This window comes from Tachyglossus aculeatus, chromosome 21 (genome assembly GCF_015852505.1).
Source record: "Tachyglossus aculeatus isolate mTacAcu1 chromosome 21, mTacAcu1.pri, whole genome shotgun sequence".
Lineage (NCBI taxonomy): Eukaryota > Metazoa > Chordata > Mammalia > Monotremata > Tachyglossidae > Tachyglossus > Tachyglossus aculeatus.
The window spans coordinates 39,142,939-39,158,659 of NC_052086.1; the positions used below are offsets into that span (position 1 = coordinate 39,142,939).

The 15,721-nt window shown below is 48.3% G+C and overlaps 1 protein-coding gene across 6 annotated transcripts in view; it reads left to right on the forward strand.

Annotated features, from left to right (window-relative positions):
- Positions 1–15,721, forward strand: part of CIT (citron rho-interacting serine/threonine kinase) — a 251,152-nt gene that overhangs the window by 61,161 nt on the left and 174,270 nt on the right. For 4 of the 6 annotated variants that reach the window (XM_038762428.1, XM_038762429.1, XM_038762430.1 and 1 more), the window contains exon 9: positions 8,407–8,590. In XM_038762428.1, coding sequence (XP_038618356.1) covers positions 8,407–8,590 — 184 coding nt within the window. Of the gene's footprint in view, positions 1–7,095; positions 7,257–7,704; positions 7,810–8,406; positions 8,591–15,721 lie in introns of those variants that run through there. The other 2 variants (XM_038762432.1, XM_038762434.1) reach the window with 2 other exon arrangements.

Below are 15,721 nucleotides of genomic sequence, written 5' to 3' on the forward strand. Positions count from 1 at the left end.
GTGTTATTGTACTCTCCCAAGTGCTTAGTACAGTGCTCCGCACATAGAAAGTGCTCCGTAAATACCGTCGATTGACTGATTAATAATGTTGGTATTTGTTAAGCGCTTACTATGTGTCAAGCACTGTTCTGAGCGCTGGAGTAGATGCAGGGTAATCAGGTTGTCCCACGTGGGGCTCACGGTCTTCATCCCCATTTTACGGATGAGGGCACTGAGGCACAGAGAAGTGGTGACTTGCCCAAGGTCACACAGCTGACAGGTGGAAGAACCAGGATTAGGAACCAGGTCCCATTCATTCATTCATTCATTTATTCAATCAGTCGTATTTATTGAGCGCTTACTGTTTGCAGAGCACTGGACTAAGCGCTTGGAAAGTACAATTCGGCAACAAATAGAGACAATCCCTGCCCACAGCGGGCTCACAGTCTAGAAGGGGGGAGACAGGCAGCAAAACAAATAAACAGGCATCAATAGAAAGAAATAGAATTAGAGATATATACACATCAATCAATCAATCAATCGTATTTATTGAGCGCTTACTGTGTGCAGAGCACTGGACTAAGCGCTTGGAAAGTACAATTCGGCAACAAATAGAGACAATCCCTGCCCACAGCAGGCTCACAGTCTAGAAGGGGGGAGACAGGCAGCAAAACAAATAAACAGGCATCAATAGAAAGAAATAGAATTAGAGATATATACACATCAATCAATCAATCAATTGTATTTATTGAGCGCTTACTGTGTGCAGAGCACTGTACTAAGCGCTTGGGAAGTACAAGTTGGCAACATATAGAGACGGTCCCTACCCAACAGTGGGCTCACAGTCTAAAAGGGACTTTTACATCATTAATATAAACAAATAGAATTATAAATATGTACATAGATACACAAGTGGTGCGGGGGAGACCCTCTCCACTGGGCCATGCTGCTCCTCTTCATCGCTCAAATTTATTGAGCGCCCACTGTTTGAGAAGCAGCGTGGCTCAATGGAAAGAGCACAGACTTTGGAGTCAGAGTTCATGGGTTCAAATCCCGGCTCCGCCAATTGTCAGCTGTGTGGCTTTGGGCAAATCATTTCACTTCTCTGTGCCGCAGTGACCGCATCTGTAAAATGGGGATTAAGACTGCCAGCCCCACCGTGGGCCAACCTGATCGCCTTGTGACCTCCCCAGCGCTTAGAACAGTGCTTTACACATAGTAAGTGCTTAATAAATGCCATTATTATTATTATTATTATTATTATTACTGTGTGCATAGCACCGTACCAAGAGGACCGTGAGCCCGTTGTTGGGTAGGGACCGTCTCTGCATGTTGCCGACTTGTACTTCCCAAGCGCTTAGTACAGTGCTCTGCACACAGTAAGCGCTCAATAAATACGATTGAATGAATCATCATCATCATCATCAATCATATTTATTGAGCGCTTACTGTGTGCAGAGCACTGTACTAAGCGATTGGGAAGGACAAATTGGCAACATATAGAGACAGTCCCTACCCAACAGTGGGCTCACAGTCTAAAAGGGGGAGACAGAGAACAAAACCAAACATACTAACAAAATAAAATAAATAGAATAGATATGTACAAGTAAAATAAATAAATAGAGTAATAAATATGTACAAACGTATATACATATATACAGGTGACAGTGGAACAGATACAGAGATTCTGCGACTTCTCTCAGCAGGCTGCCTCCGTCCTAAACAACCTTTCCTGAAATTTTCCTGAAAAGAGGCTCTTCCTCACGTGGAGTTTAGAACTCGCGCTGCAATTAAGTCCTTTTCTTTTTGTTCCTTCTAAAGCGAACACGGAGAAAAAGACGGGTCAATAGTCTAACACATAATTGACGGGTTACTAACAACAATTATCCTTCAACCCTTTCTTCTCGGGCCTAAATGAGCCCAGCTCATTTGGCTTTTTCTAGTAGGTCTCGTTTTCTGACTTTTTAATCCTTTTTAATCCCTTTTAATCTCCCTTCTAGACTGAGAGCCCACTGTTGGGTAGGGACCGCCTCTATATGTTGCCAACTTGTACTTCCCAAGCGCTTAGTACAGTGCTCTGCACACGGTAAGCGCTCAATAAATACGATTAAATGAATGAATGAAGCAGCGTGGCTCAGTGGAAAAGAGCCCAGGCTTTGGAGTCAGAGGTCATGGGTTCAAAGGCTGACTCCGCCAATTCATCATCAATCGTATTTATTGAGCGCTTACTATGTGCAGAGCACTGTACTAAGCGCTTGGGAAGTACAAATTGGCAACATATAGAGACAGTCCCTACCCAACAGTGGGCTCACAGTCAGCTGTGTGACTATGGGCAAGTCACTTAACTTCTCTGTGCCTCAGTTACCTCATCTGTAAAATGGGAATTAAGACTGTGAGCCCCACGTGGGACAACCTGATCACCTTGTAACTTCCCCAGTGCTTAGAACAGTGCTTTGCACATAGTAAGCGCTTAATAAATGACATTATTATTATTATTATTATCTCCTATTTTTCATTCATTCGGTCCTATTTATTGAACATTTGCTGTACAATTTACAATGTTCAGCAAACACACGTTTGCTGTACATTTACAATTTCAGAGCACTGTACTAAGCGCTTGGAAAGCGCAATTCGGCAACACAGATGATCCGTTCCCAACAGCGGGCTCACGGTCTAGAAGGGGGGAGACAGGCAACCAAATGAAACAAGTAGGCAGGCATCAATAGCATCAATATAAATAAATAGAATTATAGATATATAGATATTAATAAAATAAATAGAATAATAAATACGTACAAATATGCACAAGTGTTATTTGTACATATCTATTCTATTTATTTTATTTTGTTAGTATGTTTGGTCTCTGTCTCCCCCTTTTAGACTGTGAGCCCACTGTTGGGTAGGGACTGTCTCTATATGTTGCCAATTTGTACTTCCCAAGCGCTTAGTACAGTGCTCTGCACATAGTAAGCGCTCAATAAATACGATTGATGATGATGATGAAGTGCTGAGAGGGTGGAGGAAGGGGGTGGAGGAGAGGGAGGGAGTCGGGGCGATGAGGAGGGGAGGAGGAGCAGTGGAAAAGGGGGGCTCAGTGTGGGAAGGCCTCCTGGAGGAGGTGAGCTCTCAGTAGGGCTTTGAAGGGAGGAAGAGAGCTATTTTGGCGGATGTGTGGAGGGAGGCCATTCCGGGCCAGGGAAGGACGTGGGCCGGGGGTCTACGGCAGGACGGGCGAGAACGAGGCCCGGTGAGGAGGTGAGCGGCGGCAGAGGAGCGGAGGGTGCGGGCTGGGCTGGACAAGGAGAGAAGGGAGGTGAGGTCGGAGGGGGCGAGGGGATGGACAGCCTGGAAGCCAATAGTGAGGAGGTTTGGCTTGATTTTTCTACATGTCTCAAAAATTAATAACAGTAACGACAATACTATTCATATTAAAGTGAATAGCAGCAAAACTGGATAAAATACCGTTCACAAGGGCTAAGGCTAGTGGAAGGATTGCTTACGGACTCTAATTGCAACCGACTCACTCTACTTTGATCTTGTCTGTCTCGCCGCTGACCCCTTTGTCCATGTCCAGTCTCTGGTTTGGAACTCCCTCGCCCTGCTTTTACGACAGGCCGCCACTCTCCCCGCCTTCAAAGCCTTACAGAAATCCCCTCTCCAAGAGGCAATCCCCAAGTCCTCATTTCCCCTTTATAATAAATATATTGATGGCATTCATTAAGCGCTTACTATGTGCAAAGAACTGTTCTAAGCGGTGGGGGGGTTCCAAGGTGATGGGGTTATCCCACCGGAGGCTCACAATCTTCATCCCCAGTTTCCAGATGTAGTCACTGAGGCACAGAGAAGTGAAGTGACTTGCCCAAAGTCACACAGCTGACAAGTGGCGGAGCCGGGATTTGAACCCATGACCTCTGACTCAAAAGCCCGGGCTCTTTCCACTGAGCCACACTGCTTCTCCTCTCTCTCTCTCTCCCTTCTGTGTCGCCTAGATCCCAGGGCCTGAGAGTCAGAGGGACCTGGATTCTAATCCCGGCTCCGCCACTTGTCTACTGTGTGACCTTGGGCAAGTCGCTTCATTTCTCTGTGCCTCAGTTACCTCCTCTATAAGATGGGGATAAGAGCTGGAGTCTCATGTGGGACATGGACTGTGTCCAACCTGATTACCTTGTATTTACCAAAGTGCTTAGAACAGTGCTAGGCACATAGTAAGTGCTTAACAAGTACCATAATTACTATTATTACTATTGAGAATCAGCCGGGTTCAGTGGAAAGAGCCCCGGCTTGGGAGTCAGAGGTCATGGGTTCTAATCCCGGCTCATTCATTCATTCATTCAGTCGTATTTATTGATCGCTTACTGTGTGCAGAGCACTGTACTAAACTCTTGGGAAGTACAAGTTTGCACATATAGAGACGGTCCCTACCCAACAGCGGGCTCACAGTCTAGAACATGTGCTCACCCACATGTCTGCTGTGTGACCTTGGGCAAGTCACTTAACTTCTCTGAGCCTCAGTTGCCTCATCTGTAAAATGGGGATTAAGACTGTGAGCCCCACGTGGGGCAACATGATCACCTTGTATCTCTCCGAGTGCTTAGAACAGTGCTTTGCACATAGTAAGTGCTTAACAAATGACATCATTATTATCATTGTTAGTATTATTATCACGTATTATTATCAGTAGTATTATCACGTATGCACTTAGATCTTTGCCCTTTAAAAACTTGATATTCACCCCACCCTCAGCCCCATAGCACAGCACTTAGAACAGTGCTTTGCACATACTAAGCGCTTAACAAATGCCATCATTATTACATCTGTCATTTGTTTATTTATGTCAATATCTGTCTAGACTGTAAGCTTCTTAAGGGCAGGGAACATGTCTACCCACTCTGTTGTCTTGAACTCTACTGAACGCTTAGTGCTGTGCACACAGTAAGCACTCAGTCGATACCACTGCTTGACTCTTATTCTTGAAATAACCCAGCACCATGCTGATTTTTAAAACAAGAGCAACTTATTCTCCTTTAGTCTACTTCGACACTCAGGACTTTTCATGCTGTGCTTTGGCATTTCATGCATTCTTAAATTGGCCGGCCTTTCCCTAGCTTTTTCTTCAGTGACTTGAAAATTCTCATGGTATATTTTCTTTCTCCTTGGTCTTTTCTTGAAGGAGTCATTTATGCGTGCGGGCTGACCGTGCGTGGCCTCATTGAGTGTAGCTAGTCATCTCGCTATAAGAGGGGGAATTTTTCTTTTGGTAGTGGACTCTTATGTAGGAGAATTTCTAATCTATACCTGAAACTCACTTGAAGTAAATCCCTTTAAAATCTTACAACATCCATTCATTCATTCATTCAGTCACATTTATTGAGCGCTGTGTGCAGAGCACTGTTAGCACTTAGAACAGTGCTTGACAGAGAGTAAGGACTTAAATACCATAAAGTCCCCCTTTTAGACTGTGAGCCCACTGTTGGGTAGGGACTGTCTCTATATGTTGCCAATTTGTACTTCCCAAGCGCTTAGTACAGTGCTCTGCACATAGTAAGCGCTCAATAAATATGATTGATTGATTGATAAATACCATAAAAAGATCAAACAAAAAAACCCAACACCCAATGAGAAGTGTGATCCCATTTTGAACTCAAAGTCAAGTTATAATTACAGTAATGATTATGGTATTTAAATGATTGCTGTGTGCCAAGTTTTGTACCAAATTCTAGGGCAGATAGAGCAAAATCAGATCAGACGCAGTCTCTGTCCTTTATGGGGAGGACAGAAAGGGAATTATTTTCAGAAATGAAATGATATAATCAATGCATATATTTGTGTGTCTTTGCGTGCACTTCTATCTCCATGGAAGATGAATTTTCTTTACAGGGGCTGTTATGGCACTCAGCATTCTGTTTGTCCTCAAAGAATGTAAATTACGATCAAGTATTTGTCTCATGAGATGTATTACAGACATTTTCTTAGTTTATTCCCCTCCTCAGCTTCTACCTTACTTAAACCTTCACCTGAAAACATCTTTTTGGCCTTCTTTCCATTTCTCTTTGTTTTTCATAGTTTGAGGTAGCCATTTGAAATCAAGTTGGGTGGTTGCTTTTGATCTCGTGTCAGTGTGAGTGTGCAGAAGGATGTGGGAAGTTTAGTCAGCCCAATAGTTTTCCTTTTCCACAGCTATTTAAAAAAATTATTCTATATAGGATATTAACCAGGTAGATTCTGAAAATGCAGAGGGGCTTTTAATAATCTTGAGTGTGAGAATAATAATAATAATGATGATGGTATTCAAGTACTCATTAGGCGCCGAGCAAACCCGATGCTAAGTGCTGGGATGGATTAAAGTAATCAGATGGGACACAGTCTCCTTCCCACATGGGGATCACAGCCCAAGGGGGTAGGGGAACAGGCATCTAAATGCCTCCTCTGGCGATATTTGCTAAGAGCTTTCTGTGTGCCGAGCACTGTATTAAGCACTGGGGCAGATAGACGGTAATCGTTCATTCAGTCGTATTTATTGAGCGCTCACGGTGTGCAGAGCACTGCACTAAACGCTTGGAAAGTACAATTCAGCAACAGATAGAGACAACCCTTCCTAACAACGGGCTCACGGTCTAGAAGGTGGGGGACAGACATCAAAACAAGTCAACAGGTAATCAGGTTGGCCCTAGTACCTGTCCCATAGGGGAGTCCCTGACTAGAGGGGAGATGTTAGGTAACTTTCCAGAAATGCGGATATTCTGCTCTCACCCTCTTCGCCGCCCGCCTCGCCTCATCCCCCCAAACCCCCTCAAAGCCCTGCGACGGTTTCATTCAGACTCTCGACTCCCTTCCGAGCCACCGAACCAGGATCCGCCCCCTCCTTTCCTTTTCCCCCGGTCCCTCCCGAAAGCCGTCTCCTTGGAGAGCCTCCTCTAATGAAGCATCTGAGTGTCGTGGTAATTGGGGGAATCTTTTTCTTTCCCCCCACTTCGGGTCCGCGAGCAGAAACAGACCGCTGCTCGGATCTGGCGGAAGCTTAAACCCAGATTTACCTAGAGAGCTAGGAGTTAAAATGTCTGGGCTGTGAAAAAGCTCTGGCAAATCTAGAGGGAGCCAGCAAGCTTCAACGGTGACTCATCCTGCCCCCGTCAATCAGACCAGCAGTAGCATCCGTCTCGGAGGCCGGCAGGTAGGGTTAAACTCGGAGCGTGCACGGAGCGGGAAGCCTGCACTGCGGGGACTGGAACGTCGGCTCGTCGGCCCGCCGTCTCCGGGAGCCCGGCCCCGGATCCATGGTAACGGCTTCCGCACGCCCCGCTTCCCCCGCCATCCGCTGACCATGGGTCGCGTCCCGGCCTCCGACGAGAGAGCGGTCGGCCTCGACGGCCGGGAGAGGTCCGTCAGTTCGCCACCGCGAGCGGAGAGGTGTCACGTTCTCCTCGGGGAGAACGGGATTTAACGAGGTAGGGTCGTTGGCAGGGAACGTGCCTCGCTAGTTCTGCCGTAGTGCACTCTCCCAAGCCCTCAGTACAGTGCGCCGTGCCTAGTAAGCTCTAGGTGGATACCGCCAATCGATCGATCGATTGACGGTTGGGTCGCAAGGCGGGGGACGGTCATCCCTCTGCTAGACGCTTCCAGATGGTCAAAGAGGAAAGGGCGCCGGGGTTCGTCGGGAACAACTTCGGCCGGGGCTCCTTTAGGCGAATCAAACTGCGGCGGATTGGGAAGGGTGAGCTGAAAAGAAGCACGTGGTGAATGAGGGCTTCGGTTTCCGACTGGATGGTGTAATCGGGAGCCAGGACCGCAGTGCCGTCCCATCGGGAGTTCCAAACCCCTCGGAAGCTCGGGGTAAGACCTCGTCCTCCCTCCGCCCCGGTCCGACCACCCGACGACGGTCGGTACCTGCGGCTCGCCCGGGGCTCTGGGGAAGGCGACGCACCAGGGTAAAGGCGAACGCTGTCGACGGAGCGGGCAGAGCGTGGAGACGGTTCTCCTTGCGGGCGTTAGAGAGCGAACGGCGATTACCTTTTTAGAGGTCTGCTAGCTCCCTCCTTGGTGGGACTCGATCTAATCTTCTAGAAAGATTAGGAGGCCTCGGGCGGGCCAGATGGATGAGCCGAGGAGGGTCTGCTCCCCCCCCCCCCGGGGGCTTTTCGGTCCCTCCCGACGGGTGGGCGTGTGACCGGAGGAGGCCGGTCGGAACGGCTTGGGAGACGGTCTGCCTGCAGAGGGGTGGCCATGTTGGCGCCGCAGGGGTTAATCTCTTGTTGCTGTAATACGATTTGAGAGCGGCGACTCAGTCTGCTTGTGGTAGCGAGATTAAAGGCAAGCGCTGCAGTGCCATTGCAAACGGCGAACGAGACGGGGAGGTGTGCGCTCCGAAGCAGTGTGGCTGAATTTGTTTTCCTCTCCTTGTGTTTTTTCTTTTTCCCTTCTCCTCACCAGCTCCTCCCCCCTTCGTCCCTACCCTCAAGTCCGACGATGACACCTCCAATTTCGACGAGCCAGAGAAGAATCTGCGGGTTCTATCCGCCCCGCGCCAGTTGAACCCCGCGGGCTTCACGGGCGAAGATTTGCCGTTTGTGGGGTTCTCCTTCACCAGGGCCCTGGGGATCCTCGGTAGATCGGAGTAAGTGGACGGGAAGCGGGATAGGGTGGGGAAATCTGGGGTGGGGGCGGGGAGGGGGGGGCTTCGAGATTTCTTCGCCACCGGGACTGTGCGTTTCACGCGAACGTACCGTCGCGCTTCGCGGGGCGGGGGCGAGATATTCGGTTCGGGCATTTGGTTACTTGGAGTTAGTTTTTCACCTCCAGCGCGTCGGGGTTACCGAAGCCGGCCGTCAGGCGAGGCAGAACCCAGGGAGAGGGGGAATCGTTGAGGGGGTGAGAGATCTGGGGGGGCGGATCTCCGACAGCGGGTCGAAGGATGCCCACGAGCCGGGTGTCAGGAGGGTGGAGGTTTCAGTTGGGGTTTGAGGAACAGGCTGGTCACCACCGAAAGCGGGGCGAGAGGAGCTACATCAATCCCGAGCAAGTGCCGTCGGGTCCGGATCGGCCCTAGCCTGGCAAGGCAGGGTTCGTTTTGCCCGGTCAGATGAGAGCCCGAGACAGGAGAGCCTCTGAACGGAAAGCCCGTCTTCCAGAAATCGGGCTCCTCTAGAGGAAGAGAATTGTGGAGAAAAAAAACCCCCAAATCAAGAAGGGAACGTGGGAATATAGGTGTCATGGTGTAGACCCTTGACCAGCCGGACCGAGCTAATGAGAAATGCAGTATTTCAGTGCCGAGGCCGGGGGACTCCCAGGATTGGAGGATTGATCCGAAATGCAGCAGTCTCCGTTGATCTGGAAGCTCGGCCCCCCCTCCAGAGGCGTTAGGTCTTCTGTAATGCCGACACCCTGCTTTCAGGGCTCCCGTTGGGATTCTCACCGGGGATGACGGTCCACGTCGGCCCGTTGACGGGTTTTCTGGCTCTCTGTGACCGATTGACATGGAAGTTGTCCTGGGTCACGACCGGTCTCCCGAGGCGAATTTGGGGTTCTCCTCGGTGTCGGTCATCTGCTCGGCAGGCCGGCGGGAGTTCCCAGCCCTGCGTTCTGGTCGGAGGGGATTCCGGACATTATTCCGGGATGGTTTTTCCCTTTGGAAGCTATATTAACGGTGGCGTTTCTGAAGAGATTTAAGCTTGAGGTGGGAATCTGGGACATTCGGCTCCGTGTAAGGGGAAATGAAACGATTCAGATTCAGAGTTGAAGATATGTTTGGGGGAGGTGGGGTGTTTCTGAGGAGATTTAAGCTTGAGGTGGGAATTGCCAGCGCTTAGAACAGTGCTTGGCACCTAGTAAGTGCGTAGCAAATACCATCATCATCAGTTGGGACATTCGACTCCGCATAAGGGGACACGTCACGATTCAAGTTCAGAGTTGAAGATGTGGTCGGGGGGTGAGGGGGCGGCGGGTCAAAGATTCGCGGGTCCCCGTCGGACACTCTCCCACAGAACCAGATGACGGTATAATTTCGAGAGTCGAAGAACTAGGGTTTGCATCTCGGCGAACCTAGAGCAGGCTGAATTCACGGGGGTTGGCAGAGCCGTGGGTGGATAAAGCCAGGTGGCCCTTGGGGAATATAAACCAGCCATTAAGGCATGGAAAGAGCTGCTTTGGGAGAGCCCAAGAACTGGATTTGGGTGGCATCCTGCAGGCCGGGAGAAAACATTTTCCATGAAGCCGATCTTATCCTCGAACAATAAGTAGGGAGATCAAAAGAAGTTGGTTTGGTAGCAGAAATTATAGGAATTATAAAACACGAGAAGCTGTGTGGCCTAGTGGTTAGTGCTTGTCGGCTGTGTGACCTTGGGCGAGTCACTTCACTTCTCTGCGCCTCGGTTCCCTCATCTGTAAAATGGAGATTAAGAGTGTGAACCCTGTGTGAGCCACAGTCCCTTCTAGACTGTGAGCCCACTGTTGGGTAGGGACTGTCTCTATATGTTGCCAACTTGTACTTCCCAAGCACTTAGTACAGTGCTCTGCACACAGTAAGTGCTCAATAAATACGAATGATTGATTGATTGATTGCTTGGGCCTGGGACTCAGAAGGATCTAGGTTTTAATTCCAGCTCTGCCGCTTGTCTGCCGTGGGACCATGGATAAGTCACTTCACTTCTCTGGGCCTCGGTTACCTCATCTGTAAAATGGGGATTGAGACTGAGCGCCATTGGCTTAGTGGTTGGAGCCCGGGCCTGAGGGTAAGAAGGTCATGGGTTCCTAATCCCAGCTCCACCACATGTCCGCTGCGTGACCTTGGGCAAGTCACTTGACTTTTCTGGGCCTCAGTTACCTCATCTTTAAAATGAGGATTGAGGCTGTGAACCGCACCTGGGACAGGGACTGTGTCCAAACTAATGTGCTCGTTTCCACCCCAGAGCTTAGTAATGATAATAATGATGGTATTTGTTAAGCACTTACTATGTGCAAAGCACTGTTCTAAGCGCTGGGGGATACAAGGTGATCAGGTCGTCCCGTGTGGGACTCACAATCTTAATCCCCATTTTACAGATGAGGCACTGAGAAGTGAAGTGACTTGCCCAAAGTCACGTAGCCGATAAGTGGCGGAGCCGGGATTAGAACCCCTGACCTCTGACTCCCAAGCCCGGGCTCTTTCCACTGAGCCACGTTGCTTGGCACATAGTAAGCGCTTAACAAATACCACAATTGTTATTCATTCATTCAATCGTATTTATTGAGCGCTTACTGTGTGCAGAGCATTGTACTAAGCACTTGGGAAGTACAAATTGGCAACATAGAGACGGTCCCTACCCAACAGTGGGCTTACAGTCTAGAAATTACTATGTGTAACATGGATTGTGTCCAATCCGATTATATCGTACCTACCCTAGCGCTTAGAACAGCGCCTGGTATGTAGTAAGTGCTTAACAAATGCCATAAAAAAAAATTAGGCAGAATAAATGGCTCTAGTCAGTGTTTGAATAAAAACTTGGTGTTGAAAGTGGGTTTTTTTTCCTGCCCCCCACCCCAGTGATTTTTCAAAAGACGAATATTAGCCCCTACGGAGTAGCTGGGGAATCTCTGAGAGGTTAGGGGGAAGAGTTTTAATTACCGACAGGATCAAGAAGGCTTGGTGATTACTGCAATCTAATGATGCCTCCACTCAAACCCTTATTTTAACTCAACTCAAATAACCCAAACCCTTATTTTACAGGTTTGATGGTTTGTTATGGTCATGCTAGAATTAGATGGACTTCTCAGATGTGTGTCTTCCGCAGAGCACACAAAAGAATGGATTAAGTCATATGAAGTCATAAGCTCAAATGGTAGAGCGCTCGCTTAGCATGTGAGAGGTAGCGGGATCGATAACCCGCATTCTCCAAAGTTTAGAGAAGCAGCGTGGCTCGGTGGAAAGAGCCCGGGCTTTGGAGTCAGAGGTCACGGGTTCGAATTCCGCCTCCGCCACATGTCTGCTGTGTGATCTCGGGCAAGTCACTTCACTTCTCTGGGCCTCAGTTACCTCATCTGTAAAATGGGGATGAAGACTGGGGGCCCCACGTGGGACAACCTGATCACCCTGTATCCTCCCCAGAACAGTGCTTTGCACATAGTAAGCGCTTAACAAATGCCAATTATATATATATGTGTGTCTCTCCCCCTTTTAGACTGTGAGCCCACTATTGGGTAGGGACTGTCTCTATATGTTGCCAACTTGTACTTCCCAAGTGCTTAGTACAGTGCTCTGCACACAGGAAGCGCTCAATAAATACGATTGATGATGATGATTATATATATATATATGTTTGAAGGTTCTCATTTCTTTTTGATATCGGTGATTCCTAGTCCGGAGGTGGAATTGCATGTTCCCTTCTTTTAGGGGCTCCTGGCTTTTTCCCCTCTGACAGTTTTTGTTGGGAATATGGAAACTGGAGAAACTCTCTTGCATCCAGAACCTCTTTCAATAAGGTACTTCATCAAAGAGAAGTGAGCCCACTGTTGGGTAGGGACTGTCTCTATATGTTGCCAATTTGTACTTCCCAAGCGCTTAGTACAGTGCTCTGCACATAGTAAGCGCTCAATAAATACGATTGATGATGATGATGGTAGTTTGGAAAAAACACACACACTCTCTCTCTCTCTCTCTCTCTCTCCCCTCTCCTCTCTCTTCTCTCTCTCTTCTCTGTCCCCGCCCCTCCTTGCCCCACAAGTAAAAAATGGACGATTGGGGCAAAATGATCAATGTAGACCAAAAACCCCTCTTTAGGATCTGAATTATCTGCTACAATTAACTAATGGAATAAATCGCAGGGATGGGAAGCAGCATGGCTTACTGGAAATGACACCGGCTTGGGAGCCAGAGGACATGGGTTCGAATCCCAGTTCTGCCACATGTCTGTTGTGTGACCTTGGGCAAATCACTTCACTTCTCTTTGCCTCAGTTACCTCATCTGTAAAGTGGGGATTAAGACTTTGAGCCCCAAGTGGGACAGTCTGATTACCTTTTAACTACCCCAGTGTTTACAACAGTGCTTGGCACATTGTAAGCGCTTAACAAACGCCACCATTATTATTATTGTAATTGATCAATTCTCCACTTCATTCAACGTATTTATTGAGTGCTTATTGTAGGCAGAGCACTGTACTAAGCACTTGAAAAGTACAATTCAGCAATAGAGACAATCCCTGCCCCACCATGCTTACAGTCTGGAAGGATAATGGTATTTGTTAAGCGCTTACTCTGCGCTAAGCACTATTCTAAGTGCTGGGGAAGATACAAGGTTATCAGATTGTCCCATGTGGGGCTCGCTGTCTCAGTTCCCATTTTGCAGATGAGGTAACTGAGGCACAGAAAAGTTAAGTGACTTGCCCAAAGTCACACAGCTGACCAGTCAGCCAATCGTGTTTACTGAGTGCTTACTGTGTGCAGAGCACTTTACTAAGCGCTGGGGAGAGTCCAACAGAGCAGTGTAACAGACACATTCCCTGCCCGCAACGAGTTTACAGTCTAGAGGGGGAAATGGACATTAATATAAATAAATGACAGATATGGACATTAGTGGTGTGAGGCTGGGAGGGGGGATCATCATCAATCGTATTTATTGAGCGCTTACTGTGTGCAGAGCACTGTACTAAGCGCTTAAAAAGGGAGCAAGTCAGAGTGACGCAGAAGGGAGTGGGAGAAGAGGGAAGGCGGGTTTAGTCAGGCTAAGTGGACCCAACTTGTAAGTCAACACACCAAGCGCTCAGTAAATTACGGTTGAATAATAAAAATAATAATAATGATGGTATTTAAGCGCTTACTATGTGCAAAGCACTATTCTAAGCGCTGGGGAGGTTACAAGGTAATTAGGTTGTCCCGGGTGAGGGCTCATAGTTTTAATCCCCATTTTACAGATGAGGTGACTGAGGCCCAGAGAAGTTAAGTGACTTGCCCAAAGTCACACAGTTGGCGGAGCTGGGATTTGAACCCATGATCTCTGACTCCAAAGCCCGGGCTCTTTCCACTGAGCCACGCTGCTTCTCTGAATGAGAATGATTGAATGATTGAACGGATGAATGAATCCAGGAGGGCAAGAGTAGCACTGTTTCTCCAAGATCCTCTTCTCTTAGAGACAGAATTCATTCATTCATTCATTCAATCATATTTATTGAGCGCTTACTGTGTGCAGAGCATTGTACTAAGTGCTTGGGAAGAACAATGGAGAAGCACTTGTACAATGTACAAGCGCTTGGAGAAGCAGCGTGGCTCAGTGGAAAAAGCTTTGGAGTCAGAGGTCAGGGGTTCAAATCCCGGCTCCACCACTTGTCAGCTGTGTGACTTCGGGCAAGTCACTTCACTTCTCTGTGCCTGTTACCTCATCTATAAAATGGAGATTAAGACTGTGAGCCCCCTGTGGGACAACCTGAACACCATGTAGCCTCCCCAGCGCTTAGAACAGTGCTTTGCACATAGTAAGCGCTTAATATCAATCAATCAATCGTATTTATTGAGCGCTTACTGTGTGCAGAGCACTGTACTAAGCGCTTGGGAAGTACAAGTTGGCAACATATAGAGACGGTCCCTACCCAACAGTGGGCTCACCGTCTAAAAGGCTCACAGTCTAAAAGATCCATTAATAAATGCCATTATTATTATTATTACAAGTCGGCAGCATATAGAGACGGTCCCTACCCAACAACGGGCTCACAGTCGAGAAGGGGGAGACAGACAATAAAACAAAACATGTGGACAGGTGTCAAGGCATCAGAACAAACAGGAATAAAGCTATTAACAAAATAAATAGGATAGTCAATATGTCCAAGTAAAATAGAGTAATAAATCTGTACAAACATATAGACAGGTGCTGTGGGGATGGGAAGGAGGTGGAGCGGGGCGGATGGGGAGGAGGAGAGGAAAAAGGGGGCTCAGTCTGGGAAGGCTTCTTGGAGTAGGATGTGGACCGGAATGATAGACCCATCAGCTTGGCCCGGTTTTGGCAGGCCTGTGATGCTCTGTGTTCTCAAGGTATTCCCATTTTCATCCGCAGGAGTTACCTCTTCCTTTTTAAAACAGGATTTCCTGAATGACTTGTATCATCATCATCATCATCATCAATCGTATTTATTGAGCGCTTACTATGTGCACAGCACTGTACTAAGCGCTTGGGAAGTACAAATTGGCAACATATAGAGACAGTCCCTACCCAACAGTGGGCTCACAGTCTAAAAGGGGGAGACAGAGAACAAAACCAAACATACTAACAAAATAAAATAAATAGAATAGATATGTACAAATAAAATAGAGTAATAAATATGTACAAACATATATACAGGTGCTGTGGGGAAGGGAAGGAGGTAAGATGGGGGGGATGGAGAGGGGGTCGAGGGGGAGAGGAAGGAAAGGGCTCAGTATGGGAAGGCCTCCTGGAGGAGGTGAGCTCTCAGCAGGGCCTTGAAGGGAGGAAGAGAGCTACCTTGGCGGATGGGCAGAGGGAGGCCATTCCAGGCCCAGGGGATGACGTGGGCTGGGGGTCGATGGCGGGACAGGCGAGAATGAGGCCTAACGGTGAGGAGATTAGCGGCGGAGGAGCGGAGGGTGCGGGATGGGCTGGAGAAGGAGAGAAGGGAGGTGAGGGAGGAGGGGGCCAGGGGATGGACAGCCTGGAAGCCCAGGGTGAGGAGTTTCTGCCTGATGCGCAGATTGATTGGTAGCCACTGAAGATTTTTGAGGAGGGGAGTAATATGCCCAGAGCGTTTCTGGACAAAGATAATCCGGGCA